This window comes from Polypterus senegalus, chromosome 6 (genome assembly GCF_016835505.1).
Source record: "Polypterus senegalus isolate Bchr_013 chromosome 6, ASM1683550v1, whole genome shotgun sequence".
In the NCBI taxonomy this organism is placed as follows: Eukaryota; Metazoa; Chordata; class Cladistia; order Polypteriformes; family Polypteridae; genus Polypterus; species Polypterus senegalus.
In genome coordinates, this window is record NC_053159.1 from 119,828,789 (window position 1) to 119,846,967 (window position 18,179).

At 39.3% G+C, this 18,179-nt stretch overlaps 1 protein-coding gene across 1 annotated transcript in view; it reads left to right on the forward strand.

The window, feature by feature from the left end:
• tyw1 (tRNA-yW synthesizing protein 1 homolog (S. cerevisiae)) overlaps nucleotides 1-18,179 on the forward strand; it is a 225,977-nt gene that overhangs the window by 102,236 nt on the left and 105,562 nt on the right. The window contains exon 13 of the mRNA XM_039756991.1: nucleotides 12,277-12,412. Within this exon, the coding sequence (XP_039612925.1) occupies nucleotides 12,277-12,412 (136 nt within the window). The remainder of the gene's footprint in view (nucleotides 1-12,276; nucleotides 12,413-18,179) is intronic.

The window sequence follows — 18,179 nt, forward strand, 5'->3', positions numbered from 1 at the left end:
GTTATGAATTGTTCAAAAAATGCTTAAAAGAAGTTAATTAAAAAGTATTTAAGAATTTAACCTCTAAAAAAGAGAGGGGAGAGGCAGCGGCGAGCAGTCACGCCAGCGTTCACCACCACAGCATATCATACACACAATCTAATGCATTTCTGGATACATTACAGATACCACAAGCAGACACTTTTAGTGTGGAGGAACTCGATAAAATCTCTGGCGCTATCAGAAATACTAGATGCTATAAAGTCACTTCAGGGTGGGAAAGCAGCAGGCCCTGATGGCTACCATGTAGAATTTTATAAGAAGTTCTCCACTCGGCTAGCTCCCCTTTTATTAGCAACATTTACAGAAGCTAGAGACAATCAAATTTTACCTCAAACTTTTCACCAAGCATTAATCATCGTCTTTCCTAAACAAAATAAGGACTTATTACAATGTGCATCATGCAGACCAATTTCACTTTTGAATAATGATGTTAAAATGCTCCCAGAAATCGTAGCTAGAAGGATGGAGAAAGTGCTGCCTTCGAGAATATCACAAGATCAAACTGGATTTATCAAGGGCCGACACTTATCTTCCAATGTTCAATGCCTGTTTAATGTAATATACTCACCAATAAAGTCAAACACCTCAGAAATGATAATAGCATTGGTTGCGGAAAAAAACATTTGACATGATTGAATGGAAATACCTTTTCACTACATTAGAGAAATTTGGGTTTGGCTTGAACATTTGTGCATGGATCAAACTACTGTATACCAATCCAGAAGCTTCAGTCTGTATTAACAACATTTGCTCAGACTACTTTAAACTAGAATGTGGTACCAGACAAGGATGCTTGCTATTTGCAATCGCCATTGAACCACTGGCTTATCAGATAAAGGGGATTATCAAAGAGGGACTGGAACAGAAAATTTCTCTATATGCAGACGATATGGTACTGTATATATCAGACCCACAATATACTGTGCCTGCAGTCTTAACAGCACTTACAGAATTTCAAAAGATCTCTGGTCTCAGAATTAATTTGAATAAAAGTGTACTCTTTCCAGTGAATTCTCAAGCATATAATATTAGATTAGACACCCTACCTTTTATCATTGCAGATCAGTTTAAATACCTAGGGGTAAACATCACAAGTGAACACAAAGCTCTTTATCAACAAAATTTTGCCATCTGTATGGAAAAAATTAAGCAACACTTGCATAGATGGTCAACCCTTCATCTCATTCTAGTTGGAAGAATTAACGTTGTTAAGATGAGTATTCTTCAAAAGCTGCTTTTTTATTTCAAAACATTCCAGTATACATTAATGAATCATTTTTAAGCAGTTAGATTCAACAATAACCTCATTTGGAACTCGAAACATCCACGTATCCAAAGAGCGCCCCTACAAAGACCTAAGGCAGATGGTGGCATGCCTCTACCTAACTGTTTTATTACTGGGCAGCAAACATATAAGCTATAAAAACCTGGACACAAATAAATGAACATACACAGGCTTGGTCCGCAATAGAAGTAAAATCCTACAGTACTTTCTTTATATTCCCTGCTCTGTGCCCAAACAAATGTAAGTTATCACCATTTTACTACTAATCCATTAGTGCTTCACTCACTCAGAATTTGGAACCATTGTAGAAAGCATTTTAGGATGGAGAATCTTTTATCTGTGGCACCTCTACAAGAGAACCACCTCTTTCAACCCTCGCAAACATATGCAGCTTTTAATATCTGGAAAAGATTTGGGATTAGATTGCTTAGAAAACTTTATATAGACAACATCTTTGCATCCTATGAACAATTACAATCCAAATTTAATTTTACAGCTACACATTTCTTTCACCTTCTTCAAATTAGGAACTTTGTTAAACAGAACCTGCCCGATTTTCCTCATCTTGCACCCTCCTCTGGGCTGGAAAAATATTGCTCAATTTCGAGGACTTAGACACCATCTCTGCAGTATAAAAAAAAAAAATATATTTTACAGTCCCTCCCTCTCAAAGATCCAAGAGGACAGTGGGAAAAAGATCTCTTAATCAATATATCAGAAAAGGAGTGGAAGGTAGCAATGCAGAGAATTCACTCGAGCTCCATATGCGCAAAGAATACAATTATTCAACTCAAAATTATATATCGAGCACACCTATCTTGCTTAATACTGTCCAAAATGTTCCCAGGTCAAGATCCAACCTGTGGACGCTGTAATCAAGTCCCAGCTTCACTGGGTCACATGTTTTGGGCCTGCAGCAAATTAACATAATTTTGGACCAAAATTTTTAAGTGCCCATTAACAGCTGTTTGGTGGTGTTCCAGATGGGCTTAAAGTGGAGAAGGACAAAAAAAACTGTGATTGCATTCACTACACTATTGGCACGCAGATTAATTTTGCTAAACTGGAAGAATCCTAACTCTCCTCTTTTAAGTCAGTGGGAAACCGATGTTTTATACTGTTTTGAAATTGGAAAAAATCAAATTCTCAGTTAGAGGATCGGTACAGAATTTTTTCAAAACCTGGCAGGATCTAATCAATAATATTTTAGAATAAGCTCTTAAAGCACCGAGGAAGCAATTCTTTTTCTTCTCCATTCATTTCTATTGCCCTTTTTGCCCTTTTAAACTAATCAATTTAGGTATGTTTACAAGCTTTAAGTTTTACTCCGTTGCCCATGCTCTTTTTATTGGGTGGGGGTTAAGTGGTTTTCATCCTTTTTTGTAAAAATTGATTTATTTGTATGGAATCTATAATAATAAAAGGCAAAGCCCTCACTCGCTCACTCACTCACTCATTCACTGACTGACTAACTAACTCATCACTAATTCTCCAACTTCCCATGTAGGTAGAAAGCTGAAATTTTGCAGGCTTATTCCTTACAGCATACTTAAAAAAGTTAAGCAGGTTTCTTTTCGAACTTCTACACTTAACGGTCATAATGTTCTTAATTATGGCCCCATCTTCATGAAATTTGGTAGGTGGCTTCCCTGAGCTAACCGAAACCAATGTACGTACTTATTTCGGTGGTATGATGCCACTGTCAGCCATATTGAACTTTTCAACATCACTAATTCTCCAACTTCCCGTGTAGGTAGAAGGCTGAAATTTGGCATGCTCATTCCTTACAGCTTACTTACAAAAGTTTAGCAGGTTTCATTTAGAAATTCTACGCTTAATGGTCATAACGGTCAACAACGTATGCCATGTTGAACTTTCTTATTTATGGCCCCATCTTCTCGAAATTTGGTAGGCGGCTTCTCGGAGCTAACCGAAACCAATGTAATGTACTTATTTCGGTGGTATGATGCCACTGTCGGCCGCCATATTTAACTTTTCAATAGTCTTTGTTACTTATGGGCCCATCTTCAAGAAATTTGGTACACAGGTTCCCAACTCTAACTGAATCCTACTTACGTACATTTATACGTCCATAGCCTGAAGCTCGGTCGCCGTGTGAGGCGGTGTTGGGTCCCCCATCCCAACGCCTCCCACGTTGTTGGCTGCCTGCCTATATAAGACCATCCGTCGCTCCGGTCTCTACATTCCCTTCCTTGCTTCACCACGGGATTCACGTCTCCCTACTGATAACTACAGCCTTTTTGTTTAATCCACGGCTTCTCCACTGTTTTATTGTTTGTTTATTACAATTATAGTTATTGTGTAGGTATTTTACACTTTACATTGCTCAGGTACCCATTTCCTTTATCATTCCAACCCCCATTACCATGTCTATCGAGATGATCATATTGCACGGCCATATCAGGCTCACTCTTGATATTCGGAGGAACATTGTGTCTTATGTATTGAATGAATGGGATAGGTTCAAGGTGTGGACTGATGACGGTACAGGAGATAATTATACTACACAGGAGCACTATAAGAGTGAATTGCTTAAGCCCTTCACCTATGGTTCTGCATGTGAGTTGATGGATGCCACTGAATTGTTCGGTTGTTGCTTTCAAGTGTACCGAAATGGCCAAATATTTTACACCTTTCCACAACCACCAATGCCTCTTAAACATCTTAGATTCACAGGTGACGATTTCAGTAGTGGATACTTAGATGTTTATGAATGTTTAAACTCTCAAAAGCTGGATGTGATTTTATCGATGAAACCGGTTGTGTGCTGACAACGCTTGACAGATGCCAAATGTCACTTCAACACAACAAATCCTGCAAATACTGTCATAATTGAAACAAACCATGAAACTCAAACCGATTATGACCGCAGCAGTCCAAGCTGTGAGATTTGAGACAAGATTACTGTTCACATGGCCAACTGTACGTTGCATCCTTAAGAGTAAGCTCCGCGCACAGCTTAGTCATGTTACAACTGGGGGGTCGAACTGACAACATGGTATACAAAGAGATCCTTAACAAATAATTATTGCCATATTTTCCCTCAGTTTAAAAAGGTTTACTTCTTAAAAAATACCCGAAGCACGGGTATTTTGCTAGTGATTACAATAAAATGAATGAAATTTAAAAAAAAAAAAAAGAAAAACCGTCACCACTGGCAGCATATTTTAGTAACATGGAATGGATCACAACTCGATTATTTGTGTGACATATTCAGCCTACTCCGTGAACTCAATCAGCTCACTACAGGGAAGAATGCCAACTGTCTTCAAGTTGGTACATAGTGTTTGCATTCAAAGCCAAACTGAAACTGTGGGGACAGTGAGTAAACGTAGGGATATCTGACATGTTTCTAACATTAGCAGAGATTTTTGGAAGAGACTGAGTCTGGGCCTTGATTCTCCCAGCTGGTGCATGATAACCTATCTTTTATTTTAAAAAGGTTTGTGTGTTACTTCCCAACCACAAAAAACCCACAAGTTAGGAAGGAATGGATGTTTGACACATTTGTGAACATGCCAGGTGAATCAACCTTGTCAATGCTGGGGAAAAAAGATCAACTTCTTGAGAGTACAAATGACAGTTGTCTTTAAAAGTATGTTCGAGACAACTTCAACTGTGCCGATTCTGGATTAAAATCAAGGTGGACTATTCGGAGAGTGCCACAAAAGCGCTGAAAACCCTACTTTAATTCCCAACATCCTATCTTTGTGAATCAGGGTCTTTTGCAGTGACAGTAATCAAAACGAAATTATGGAGTAGATTGGACATACTGAACACACTTAGGATGTCATTGTCTTCCATCACCCCTAGATGGGACGGTCTCGTTGCAGGACTAAAAGCACAGGGCTCCCACTGATTCTGCATTATAGTGAGTTGTATTTATTATGCACTTTACTATGTTTTATTTTGTGTACACGATTGTCGGTCCATGGAAATTTGCTGTACATGAACCCAGTCCATGGTACAAAAAAGGCAATTGGTATAAAGGGGGGAAAAATATTGGCGTGCTACTAAGCCAAAGTTTTATGTATGTAGTTTTATAAAGGGTTCTGTTTTGCTAGCTTGTTTGGCAACCCCTCCCAGCCTGCATAATAATTTACTTTCAACAAAAAAGATAACCGTGGTATGTCTTTCATTTCCTAGGAACATCTGCATACTGGGGTGTTTTCTGATCAAAGATTTTTAGTGAAGCAGTATTTAGTTGTATGAAATTAAATCAAATGTGAAAAACTGGCTGTGCAAAAAAGTGGGTACCCTTGTAATTTTGCTGATTTGAATGCATGTAACTGCTCAATACTGATTACTTGCAACGCCAAATTGGTTGGATTAGCTCGTTAAGCCTTGAACTTCATAGACAGGTGTGTCCAATCATGAGAAAATGTATTTAAGGTGGTCAATTGCAAGTTGTGCTTCCCTTTGACTCTCCTCTGAAGAGTGACAGCATGGGATCCTCAAAGCAACTGTCGAAAGATCTGAATAAAATATTGTTCAGTATCATGGTTTAGGGAAGGGGAAGGCTACAAAAAGCTATCTCAGAGGTTTAAACTGTAAGGAATGTAATCAGAAAATGGAAGGCCACAGGCACAGTTGCCGTTAAACCCAGGTCTGGCAGGCCAAGAAAAATACAGGAGCGGCATATGCGCAGGATTGTGAAAATGGTTACAGACGACGCACAGGTCATCTCCAAAGACCTGCAAGAACATCTTGCTGCAGATGGTGTATCTGTTCATTGTTCTACAATTCAACGCAATTTGCACAAAGAACATCAGTATGGCGGTGTGATGAGAAAGAAGCCCTTTCTGCATTCACGCCACAAACAGAGTTGCTTGTTGTATGCAAATGCTAATTTAGACAAGCCAAATTCATTTTGGAACAAAGTGCTTTGGACTGATGAGACAAAAATGGAGTTATTTGATCATAACAAAGCGCTTTGCATGGAGGAAGAATACTGCATTCCAAGAAAAACACCTGCTACCTACTGTCAATTTGGTGGAGGTTCCATCATGCTGTGAGGCTGTGGGGCTAGTTCAGGGACTGGGGCCCTTGTTAAAGTCGAGGGTCAGAGGAATTCAACCCATTATCAACAAATTCTTCAGGATAATGTTCAAGCATCAGTCATAAAGTTGAAGTCACGCAGGGATTAGATATTCAAACAAGACAATGACCCAAGCACAGTTCAAAATCTACAAAGGCATTCATGCAGAGGTAGAAGTACAATGTTCTGGAATGGCCGTCACAGTCCCCTGACTTGAATATCATCGAAAATCTATGGGATAATTTGAAGCTGTGTGTGTCTGTCTGTCTGACCCAAAATTATCGGCACCCCCTGGAATTTTCCCAGAAAATACACCATTTCTCCCAAAAACAATTGTTGCAATTACAAATGTTTTGGTATACACAGGTTTATTTCGTTTATGTGCATTGGAACAACACAATAAAAACAGAGAAAAAAGCCAAATCTGACATCCTTTCACACAAAACTCAAAAAACTGGCTGGGCAAAATTATTGGCACCCTCAATTTAATATTTGGTTGCACGCCCTTTGGAAAAAATAACTGAAATCAAGTGCTTCCTATAACCATCAACAAGCTTGTTACACCTCTCAACTTCTTTTGCAAACTGCTCAATGTCTCTCAGATTTGAAGGGCACCTTCTCCCAACAGCAATTTTGAGATCTCTCCATAAGTGTTCAATTGGATTTAGATCCAGAGTCATTGCTGGCCACTTCAGAACTCTCCAGCACTTTGTCTTCATCCATTTCTGGGTGCTTTTAGAGGTATGTTTGTGGCCATTGTCCTGCTGGAAAACCCATGACCTCTGACGCAGACACAGCTTTCTGACACTGGGCCCTATATTGTACCCCAATATCTTTTGGTAGTCTTCAGATTTCATGATGCCTTGCACACAGTCAAGGAATCCAGTGCCAGAGGCATAAAAACATCTTGGAACCTCCAGCATGGTTGACTATTCTTTTCTTTGTAGGCCTCATTCCATTTTCTGTAAACAGTAGAATGATGAGCTTTACCAAAAAGCTCTACCTTGGTCTCATCTGTCCACAAGACATTCACCTGGCAGGATTTTGGCTTCCTCAAGTACATTTTGGCAAACTCCAGTCTGGCTTTTTTATGTTTTTGTGTCAGCAGTGGTGTCCTCCTGGCTCTCTTGCCATAGCATTTCATTTCATTAAGATGTCGACAGATAGTTCGAGCAGACACTGTTGCACCCTGAGTATGCAGAACAGTTTGAATATGTTTTTAAGATGATTGGGGCTGTTTATCCACCATTCGGACTATCCTTCGTTGCAGTCTTTTATTCATTTTTCTCTTTTGTCCACGTGTAGGGAGACTAGCTACAGTGCCATGTGTTGTGAACTTCTTGATTATGTTGCGCACAGTGGACAAAGGAACATGAAGATCTCTGGAGATGGACTTGTAGCCTTGAGATTGTTGATATTTTTCCATAATTTTTGTTCTCAAGTCCTCAGAAAATTCTCTGCTCTTCTTTCTGTTCTCCATGCTTAGTGTGACACACTCAAGACACACCACAGAAAGGTTGAGTCAACTTTTCACCGTTTTAATTGGCTTCAGGTATGATTGCTATATTGCCAGCACCTGTTTCTTGCCACAGGTGCATTCAAACGAGCATCATATGCTTGAAATGATTTACCCATAATTTTGAAAAGGTGTCAATTTTGTTCATCCCATTTTTGGAGTTCTGTGTGACATGATGTCAGATTTGGCTTTTTTTTCTGTTTTTTTTGTGTTGTTCCAATGCACATATAGGAAATAAACGTGTATACCAAAACATTTGTAATAGCAACAGTTTTCTGGGAGATATGGTACATTTTCTGGGAAATTTCCAGGGGTTCTGATAATTTCGGCGATTTTTTTGTGTGTATATTATTAATTAAAGGAAACACTTTGAAAACACATCAGATCTCAATGGGAAAAAGAAATCCTCCTGGATATCTATACTGATATAGACTGGGTAATGTGTTAGGAATGAAAGGATGCCACATCGTTTGATGGAAATGAAAATGATCAACATACAGAGCCCTGAATTCAAAGACGCCCCAAAAATCAAAGTGAAAAAATTATGTGGCAGGCTAGTCCATTTTGCCAAAATTTAATTGCAGCAACTCAAAATTGTACGCAGCACTTTGTATGGCACCTGTGTTCTTGTATACATGCCTGACAACATCGGTGCATGCTTCTAATGAGATGACAGATGGTGTTGTGGGGGATCTCCTCCCAGATCTGGACCAGGGCATCACTGAGCTCCTGGACAGTCTGAGGTGCAACCTGATGGCATTGGATGGACCGAAACATAATGTCCCAGAGGTGTTCTATTGGATTTAGGTCAAGAAAGTGTGGTGGCCAGTCAATGGTATCCATTCCTTCATCCTCCAGGAACTGCCTGCATACTCTCACCACATGAGGCCAGGAATTGTCGTGCACCAGGAGCCACTGTACCAGCATAGGGTCTGACAATGGGTCCAAGGATTTCATCCTGATACCTAATGGCAGCCAAGGTGCCTTTGTCAAGCCTGTAGCGGTCTGTGTGACCCTCCATGGATATGCCTCCCCAGACAATCATTAACCCACCACCAAACTGCTCATGCTGAATGATGTTACCGGCAGCATAATGTTCTCCATGGCTTCTCCAGACCCTTTAACTTCTGTCACGTGCTCAGGGTGAACCTGCTCTCATCTGTAAAAAGCACAGGGCACCAGTGGTGCATCTGCCAATTCTGGTATTCTATGGCGAATGCCAATTGAGCTGCATGCTGTTGGGCAGTGAGCTCAGGGCCCATTAGAGGACATGGGGCCCTTGGGTCACCCTCATGAAGTCTTTCTGGTTGTTTGGTCAGAGACATTCACACCAGTGGCCTGCTGGAGGTCATTTTGTAGGGCTCTGGCAGTGCTCATCCTGTTCCTCCTTGCCCAAAAGAGCAGATACTGGTCCTGCTGATGGGTTATGGACCTTCTATGGCCCTCTCCAGCTCTCCTAGAGTAACTGCTTGTCTCCTAGAATCTCCTCCATGCTCTTGAGACTGTGCAGGAAGACACAGCAAACCTTGTGGCAATGACACGTATTGATGTGCCATCCTGGAGAAGTTGGACTACCTGTGCAACCTCTGTAGGGTCCAGGTATCGCCTCATGCTACCAGTAGTGACACTGACTGTAGCCAAATGCAAAACTAGTGAAGAAACAGTCAGAAAAGATGAGGAGGGAAAAATGTAAGTGGCCTCCACCTGTTAAACCATTCCTGTTTTGGGGGTTATCTCATTGTTGCCCCTCTAGTGCATCTGTTGTTAATTTCATTAACACCACAGCAGCTGAAACTGATTAACAACCCCCTCTGCTACTTAACTGACCAGATTAATATCCCATAAGTTTCATTGACTTTATGCTATACTCTGATTAAAAAGTGTTCCTTTAATTCTTTTGAACTATATATATATATATATATATTTACGAGGTGTGGCAGAAACGTAATGAGACTGGCAACACTGCAAGGGATCTGGCAATGCTGCGCTGTTGTCCTTGATAGAGCATGTGTATCAGTACCCTCCCATAGCTCAGTGCGAGTTTCAACTCCTTCCGTTAACTACGTGATTTTTGTGACTGCTATTAGCGGTTGTGTTTTGGGTGTGCGTCACGCAAAATGGAAGAGCGGAATTTGTAGCAACGTTGTGCCGTTAAATTTTGTGTTAAGTGTGACGTTTGAAAAGTTAAAGCAGGCCTATGGGGAGCATTCTTTATCCCGAGCTCAAGTTTTTCGCTGGCACAAATCATTTTTAGAAGGCAGAAAACACGTTGAAGATGAACACCGTTCAGGGAGGCCTTCAACTTCGAAAACCAATGAAAACCTCGATCGTGTGAGATCAGACCGTCGTTTAACATTAAGAATGTTGAGTGAACAATTAAATTTGAACAGATTTACCGTTCATCAAATTTTGACTGAACATTTGCACATGCGAAAGGTCTTTGCCGAAAAACTTCACAATTAGGCAGAAGGACAATCGAAAAAACAAGTGTCTTGATCTTCTTGACAGAATCGCTAATGAGCAAGATTTCTTTAGTCGTGTGATCACAGGTGATGAATCATGGATTTTTGAATACGATCCTGAGACCAAGAGGCAAAGTCAGGAGTGGCACACTGCAAACTCTCCTCGACCAAAGAAAGCTCGAATGAGCAAATCGAAGATCAAATCAAAGCTGATTTGTTTTTTTTGACAAAAGGTGAATCGTCCACAAAGAATTTGTTCCTCCAGGACAAACTGTCAACCAAGTTTTTTATAAAGACGTCCTTGAAAGGATCAGAAAAAGGGTCATTCGCGTGAGACCAGACATTGCAGACAAATGGATGCCCCATCATGACAACGCCCCATGTCACACTGTCCTCTCCATAACAGAATTTTTGACCTCAAAACGCATTCCTGTGGTTCCCCAGCCCCCTTATTCACCTGACCTCAGTCCTTGTGACTTTTTCCTTTTTCCTAAACTAAAAAATGTTCTCAAAGGACGTCATTTCGGGACTTTAGAAAACATCCAAAAGAGTGTAACGGACATGCTGAAGACCATACCGGTTGAAGACTTCCAGCGCTGCTACCAACAGTGGCAACAACGTCTCCATCGGTGTGTAGCTGCCCAAGGGAACTACTTTGAAGGGGACAACATTGATGTTTGAAAAAAATTAAAAACTTTGGTAAATAAAAAAATTACTTTTCTGCCACACCTCGTATATATATGTGTGTGTGTGTGTATAATATATATATATATATATAACATTTTTTTATAATTTTTTTTTGGCAACTTGATGGCCAGAAAGCTGGATTGTACTAATCATCCTCTAGTAATCTCTAGTCTAGTGTTGGTGGGGTGTGTGTGTGTCTACTTCACTTGTCTTAGATTTATGGGAGTATGAGTTAGTGTCAGAGAGAGCTAAATATTAGTATCTTAAATCTTAGGCACAGTATCTTGTAACCCCTTTAGAGTTAATCATAGATCCCTTGATAACCTTCCTCTTTAGTCATCCTCTTTCATAATCACTCACTTTTTGTGGAGGGCCTGCCCAAAAGTTACAGCTGTGCCATCTTTCTGTTTCTGGATCCTAGAGTTAAGTGCACACCAAGAGATATTTAATGGTTTGTATATTTCCTTATATTCATCCCCCTTCCTTGTGCTTCAATGTTAAAGGAAGGAATGTTATGTAATAAAGTGTGGAAACTATACTTTTTATAGTCACTGTATGAAAAATTGAACCTCACAGTTTGTGTAAAAGTATTACAAGTTAACTCCAAATCATCTACAGGGATGCTGCTGAAAGACTGAAATTAATTTAACTTTTGTTAATTATTATTATTTTGCATCTGATTTTTTTTTTTTGCATGAGGCATAGTGTAATTTATATATATTTTTATCAATCCACATAATTTCTATTTAGATGTGCTTTAAACTTACCAATTCTTTTCTTTGTTGATACTTTTCACTCATCTTATACATGGCTGCCTGTTTTTAGGTAAGATCTCAAATGCTCAGTTATTACTCAGTTGTAGAGCCAGGGTGAATTAAAACTACTGTAACTTTACCCTTCTGACACATCCTTTGCATGTGTCCACTTTATTACTCTGTAAATGGGCATTAGATTGTGCACTGTGGTAGCTTTCTTTCTTTATTTATTTATTTTTAAAGCACACATTCCTAATATAAGAAAAACATTTCTTAATAGTTGCTAGAGTCTGAATGTGTTACTGTTGTTTACCATTATTCTAAATGACTGGCATTGATGTCACTCATTGTATGTGATTATTCTTTCATGTTAAACCAATTATAATAGTTTTAGTTCTAATCAAAAAGGAAGAACATTAAAGCAGTAGCAGATTTATTGTACAGTATGTTTCCTGATTTATACCCCACAGGAGTCTCCAGCCAGTCACACAGCTCTATGTCAGTGTGGATGCCAGCACCAAAGAGAGCCTCAAGAAGATTGACCGTCCACTCTTCAAAGATTTCTGGCAGAGATTCCTTGACAGTCTGAAAGCACTGGAACAAAAGGTATATATGCTGAAAGGAGTAGAATGAAATGTACTCTGCATTAGGGCTATGTATTGGCACTGATGCCTTGATTTGATTTTGAATCACAATGTGCCGATTTTAGATGCAATATCAATTTTTATCTTTATTTAAAATTTGATTTAATTCGCTTGCACTTATGTGAGTGGCTTAAGTGCTGGCTTTTTTATGGATAACATAACCATGAATTGAGAATTTTAATATAATGTGACAAATTTCACCAACACTTTTTTTGAAATGTGTCTGCATAGTGCATAAGCATGGAATGACATTTAAGAATCAATACTTGATTAGTAATGATCCGTTAACATTTGATATAAGAACAAAAGCAAGATGTGGAATAAAATATCATTACCAAAAAAAAAGCACTGCACTCATTCAAAATTCACCCTAATTTAGCAAACATACAGTATCTGTTGCCACATCAGATTCCACATGTATTGTGGGGAGCTCCTTGTTTTAATGCACAGCAGTGGCATCTATATTATAAAATACTTGCATCATACCTAGAAAATAACAATTAAAAAAATAAATATTGCTTCATCAATATTTTTCAGTAACCTGTTAGCCAAATTTATTCACCTATTAGACATTTTAAAAATTAATCCTGAATTAACTGAAATTAAAGATACATTTATTTCTATAATTTTTTGAGTTAGTCATACATTTGCTCACGTGTAACTGTTGCATTCAGACAGTCTCAAAAATGTGTCCTCACACTTCTTCCTCAGACAAAAGAAGTATTTTAAAATGAGAATCTAGTGCTGAGATTTGACAGCGACGCTGAATGAATTATGTTTTTGGAATTTTGATATTGAATTACTACCAAAATACCTGTTCTTGAGACATCCCTCAAGGAAACTGCCCACACCAAGTAATGAAACAGCTTGTTAGTCAGTTGTCTGAATTCTTTTGACTAGCTAAAAAGCGGTGGTGTTTGTCGGGGGGGCCACAATGTATAAATTACTTATATGATATTTTTGTTGAACCCCTCAAATTAAAGCTGAAAGTCTACACTTCTGTCACATCATGGTTGCTCATTTCCGGTCATATGGTGAAATTTATATCACAGTCTAGTCCGTACTTTTTAAAGATCTGTGCTTTTAAGTTTTTTTTTTTTTGTTTTTTTTTTGATTCCCCAACATGCTTTCTTCAATGCATGTTTGAGAGGGTTAAAGACTGTTGATAGCATAGTGCTTAAAAAGTTGAAACAAGCAGGTCAACTTTAGTCTGTGGATTAGATCACATTTACGACATTTCTGTATGAAATTTATAGGGCTAAATTGTTCTGTGAATGCAGAACTTTTTTTTTTTTATACTAAATTTGACACTTGGCATCAGTCCTTTGGAGCAGTATTGAATGATGGGCACAACTGCTATTTGTTTATATATTATCATGGATATGTAATTAGTGACTACTCAAACATCTTCCAGTTCTGCTGTCTGCTATGGAAGCTAATCTAGGGCTGTGCCGCTATTGATACTGTTGAACTGTGAAGTGCTAAATTAGCTAAAATTGCACATGAAGGGAAAATGTTTCGCATGGCATATCTGAGGAATTGCTTCTAGAACAGATTATGAAATATTCTTATTTTCAAGGTACTTAAAGGACTTTATAGAGTGTAATGAAGCACAGCAGTGTCCAAGAATTTTAATTGTTTTTCAATAGGCCATATTTCTTGTAACGCAGGATAGCATCCATTAAAGCCAAGTAACTTTTTGAGCCTTTTTGTCCGACACATTGCAGCTGTGCACCTCTGCTTCTTTCCTAACAAAGGAGGCAGTTTGCATTTACGTAAAAATGTTGAAACAAGTTGCATGATGCAAAACTACTTATGTATGTTTTGTTTGCAATCCATTCAGCTATTTCCTCTACTTCCTGTGCTCCTGGGCATTCTTTAGGATGCGAGCCATATCTTTATATACTCTGATGTCACCTCTAGCTTCATCTCCTCCATTATAGCCAAATTCATCTTTCGGGTAGGTTGATTCTGAAAACCTGTTGTGACAATGCTGGTTCGTTGCATGCTCCCATCTTCTGTCTGGGAGTCCTTGAACTCTACACCATCGGTAATGTTACCGATGAGCTTAGCAGTGAGGCAACAACAAAGCAAGGGGATGGTGCAAAAGTGTCAAGTGCTTTTATTTAAAACAAACAACAAAAACAAAGTGATCAAAATAAGTGCAGTGTCTCCAAACTAGTCTTCATTAAATAAGTAATCCATTAAAAGCAAGTGAAAAGTGGAGGTTAAAATCAATGGAAATACTCTTCTTAAAAAGAACGAGGTTAAAATATAACACAAGAAGCATTCTTTTAAAAAAAAAAAAAAAAAGAAGCCCAGTGCTTTTTTTACGTTCGACTCCCCTGCTTCCCCTGTCTGGGCCACACAACAGAAGAGTCGCTATACCTACAGCTGGCCTTCTCTGTGCCTGCTTCTGCTTTTTTTTTCTACTTTCTTTGTTCTTAACCATCTCGGGTGTCTCTTTATAATGGACGTGGGGGCTGTGGCAATAAACGGTTCCCAGGAACAACTACGATGTGGACAGTCCCTCACCTGTGCACTTAGGGGAGAAACGCCCACACCGTGAATTGCCCTGAGAACCGCTTCAACCACACTACCATGCCCCCTCTCTAACCCACGAGTAGGGTGATTATTTATTTAAAAAGTATCTCTTTACGTGAGCTGTGGACCTGCTACATCACACCTGTACCAATTGGTAATCAGGGTAATGTGTATCTTTGAGTTGAGAAGAACAGCCAGTGCCAGTGTCCTGGGGCCTCATGTATAAACGGTGTGTACACACAAAAATGTTGCATACGCCCATTTCCACACTCGCAAAAAACTTGGCGTTTTTACCTTGGTTTTGCAAACTGGTAGCAGCCAGGGTCAAAACAGTGCTACTGTTCCTGTGTGGTTCCCATTTATTTTTTAGATTCACATCCCTGATGTGGCTTTATACACTGAAATTAACCGCATATCTTTTTTTTTTTTTTAGTTTAAGGCATCTGATTGTAATTAACTTGTAACCATATAATGGTGCACGGAATGGCCAAACTATTCCAAATACCATAGCTGCTTTAGTATTGTTATTCTCAGTGCACCACTCAAGAGTTTTTTGCCCACTGTATCTGAGTATGGAATCATGGCTGTACAGCAGAACTTCTCCCATTTGGCAAACACTCAGAGCCTTTCCTGAAGGGAGCTTGCGGTACAGAAACAGTTTGATTCCAAGAGCTATAAACATACACAATCAGTCCATCAAGTGCTCTTGGTAGAACTGTTTGTACTTATAAGTACAACTAGCAAAATACCTGCGCTTCGCAGCGGCGAAGTACTGCCTGAAAATTTTTATTAAGAAGAAAATGAAACCTTTTTAAGCTGAGGGAAATATACCAATAATTATTTGTTAAGGATCACTTTGTATACCATGTTGTCAGTACGGTCCTCCGGTTGTAATATGACCAAGCTGTGCGCTGAGCTTACTCTTGAGCATGCAACGTACAGTTGGCCATGTGAACAGTAATCTTGTTTCAAATCTCACAGCTTGGATTGCTGCTGTCATAATCGGTTTGAGTTTCATGGTTTGTTTCAATTACGTTAGTATTTGCAGGACTACTTGTGTTGAAGTGACATTTGGCATCTGTCAAGCATTGTAAGCATACAACCGGTTTCATCGATAACTTCACATCCAGCTTTTGAGAGTTTAAACATTCATAAACATCAAAGTGTTCACTACTCAAATCGTCACCTGTGAATCTAAGATGTTTAAGAGGCATTGGCAGTTGTCGAAAGGTGTAAAATATTTGGCCATTTCGTACACTTGAAAGTTTACAACCAACAATTCAGCGGCAGCCATCAACTCACATGCAGAACCATAGGTGAAGGGCTTAAGCATTTCACTCTTATAGTGCTCCTGTGTAGTATAATTATCTACTGTACCGTCATCAGCCCACACCTTGAACCTGTCCCAGTCATTCAATACATAAGACACAATGTTCCTCCTGATATCAAGAGTGAGCCTGATATGGCTGTGCAATATGTAACAAAGAGAATGGAAAAGGCAAGCGCCATCTCTGGGCATGGAAACCACTCGGTAAGTGACAGTTCTTTGATCAATGGTGATCACCTCGATAGACATGTTAATGGGATTACGGTTGGAACGATAAAGGAAATGGGTACCTGAACAATGTAAAGTAAGTCTAAAATACCTACACAATAACTATAATTGTAATAAACAAACAATAAAACAGCGGAGAAGCCGTGGATTAAATAAAAAGGCTGCAGTTATCAGCAGGGAGACGTGAATCCCGTGGCGAAGCAGAGAAGGAAATGTAGAGACCGGAGCAATGGACTGCCTTATATAGGTAGGCAGCCAACAACGTGGGAGGCGTGAGGATGGGGGACCGGACCCAACGCCGCCTCACACGGTGACCGAGCTGCAGGCTATGGATGTATATATGTGCGTAAGTAGGATTTAGTTAGCATTGGGAACCTGCGTACCAAATTTCTTGAAGATGGGCCCATAAGTAACAAAGACCGTTGAAAATTTCAATATGGCAGCCGACAGTGGCATTATACCACCGAAATAAGTACGTACATTGGTTTCAGTTAGCGCAGGAAAGCCTCCTATCAAATTTCATGAGGATGGGGCCATAAATAAGAAAGTTCAACATGGTGGACGTTGTTGACCGTTATGCGTAGAATTTCGAAATTAAACCTGCTTAACATTTGTAAGTAAGCTGTAACGAATGAGCCTGCCAAATTTCAGCCTTCTACCTAGTTGGAGAATTAGTGACGTTGGAAAGTTCTATATGGCGGCCGACAGTGGCGTCATACCACCGAAGTAAGTACGTACATCGGTTTCGGTTAGCGCAGGGAAGCCGCCTACCACATTTCGTGAAGATGGGGCTATAAATAAGAAAATTCAACATGGCGGACTTTGTCGACCGTTATGATCGTTACATGTAGAATTTCGAAATGAAACCTGCTTAACTTTTGTAAGTAAGCTGTAAGGAATAAGCCTGCCAAATTTCAGCCTTCTACCTACACGGGAAGTTGGAGAATTAGTGATGAGTGAGTGAGTCAGTAAGTGAGTGAGTGAGTCAGTGAGGGCTTTGTCTTTTATTATTATGGATTACCTCACTGTAAACTTGCATTGCAGTTGTAATATTGCACTACCTGAGCCACTTGTGCTTTCATATTGTATGTTTTTCATTGTTTTTATTGTATTATTATTATTGTTGTTTCACCATTTTATGGGAAAATAAGTTTATGGAGGATTTGCATATTCAGTCTCCTTGTACTATACAATAACAATAAAGGAATTCAATTCAATAGAAGAGAGCGCATATTTACAGATGATGAAGACTAGCTTCTAAGTGGGAGGCAGGAACAATCTCTGGACTCTGGATAGCTTGTTACTACCACTGCGCCAGCATGCCCCCATGTTTTAATTCCTATCATCATGAAAATATCAAGTATACATCTTAGTATTTAAATTGTTCAGAGAGCTATAATGTCATGAATGTGTAATGTATTCTGTGTCCTGTAGGCGTAAAGAGAAAGCCCATCTATGAAACGCATAGTGGTTTCAATTATCATTTAAGTGAAGTTAACACATAACTTCACTTGACTCCTAAGCCTATCAAGCTATATAATGTCATAAATCAACTCCACAGGTTCACAGTGCTTTCCCCACATCAAAATCTTCTTGCTCCCCTTGAAGTTCTGAACTCTCCTTCTTCAGG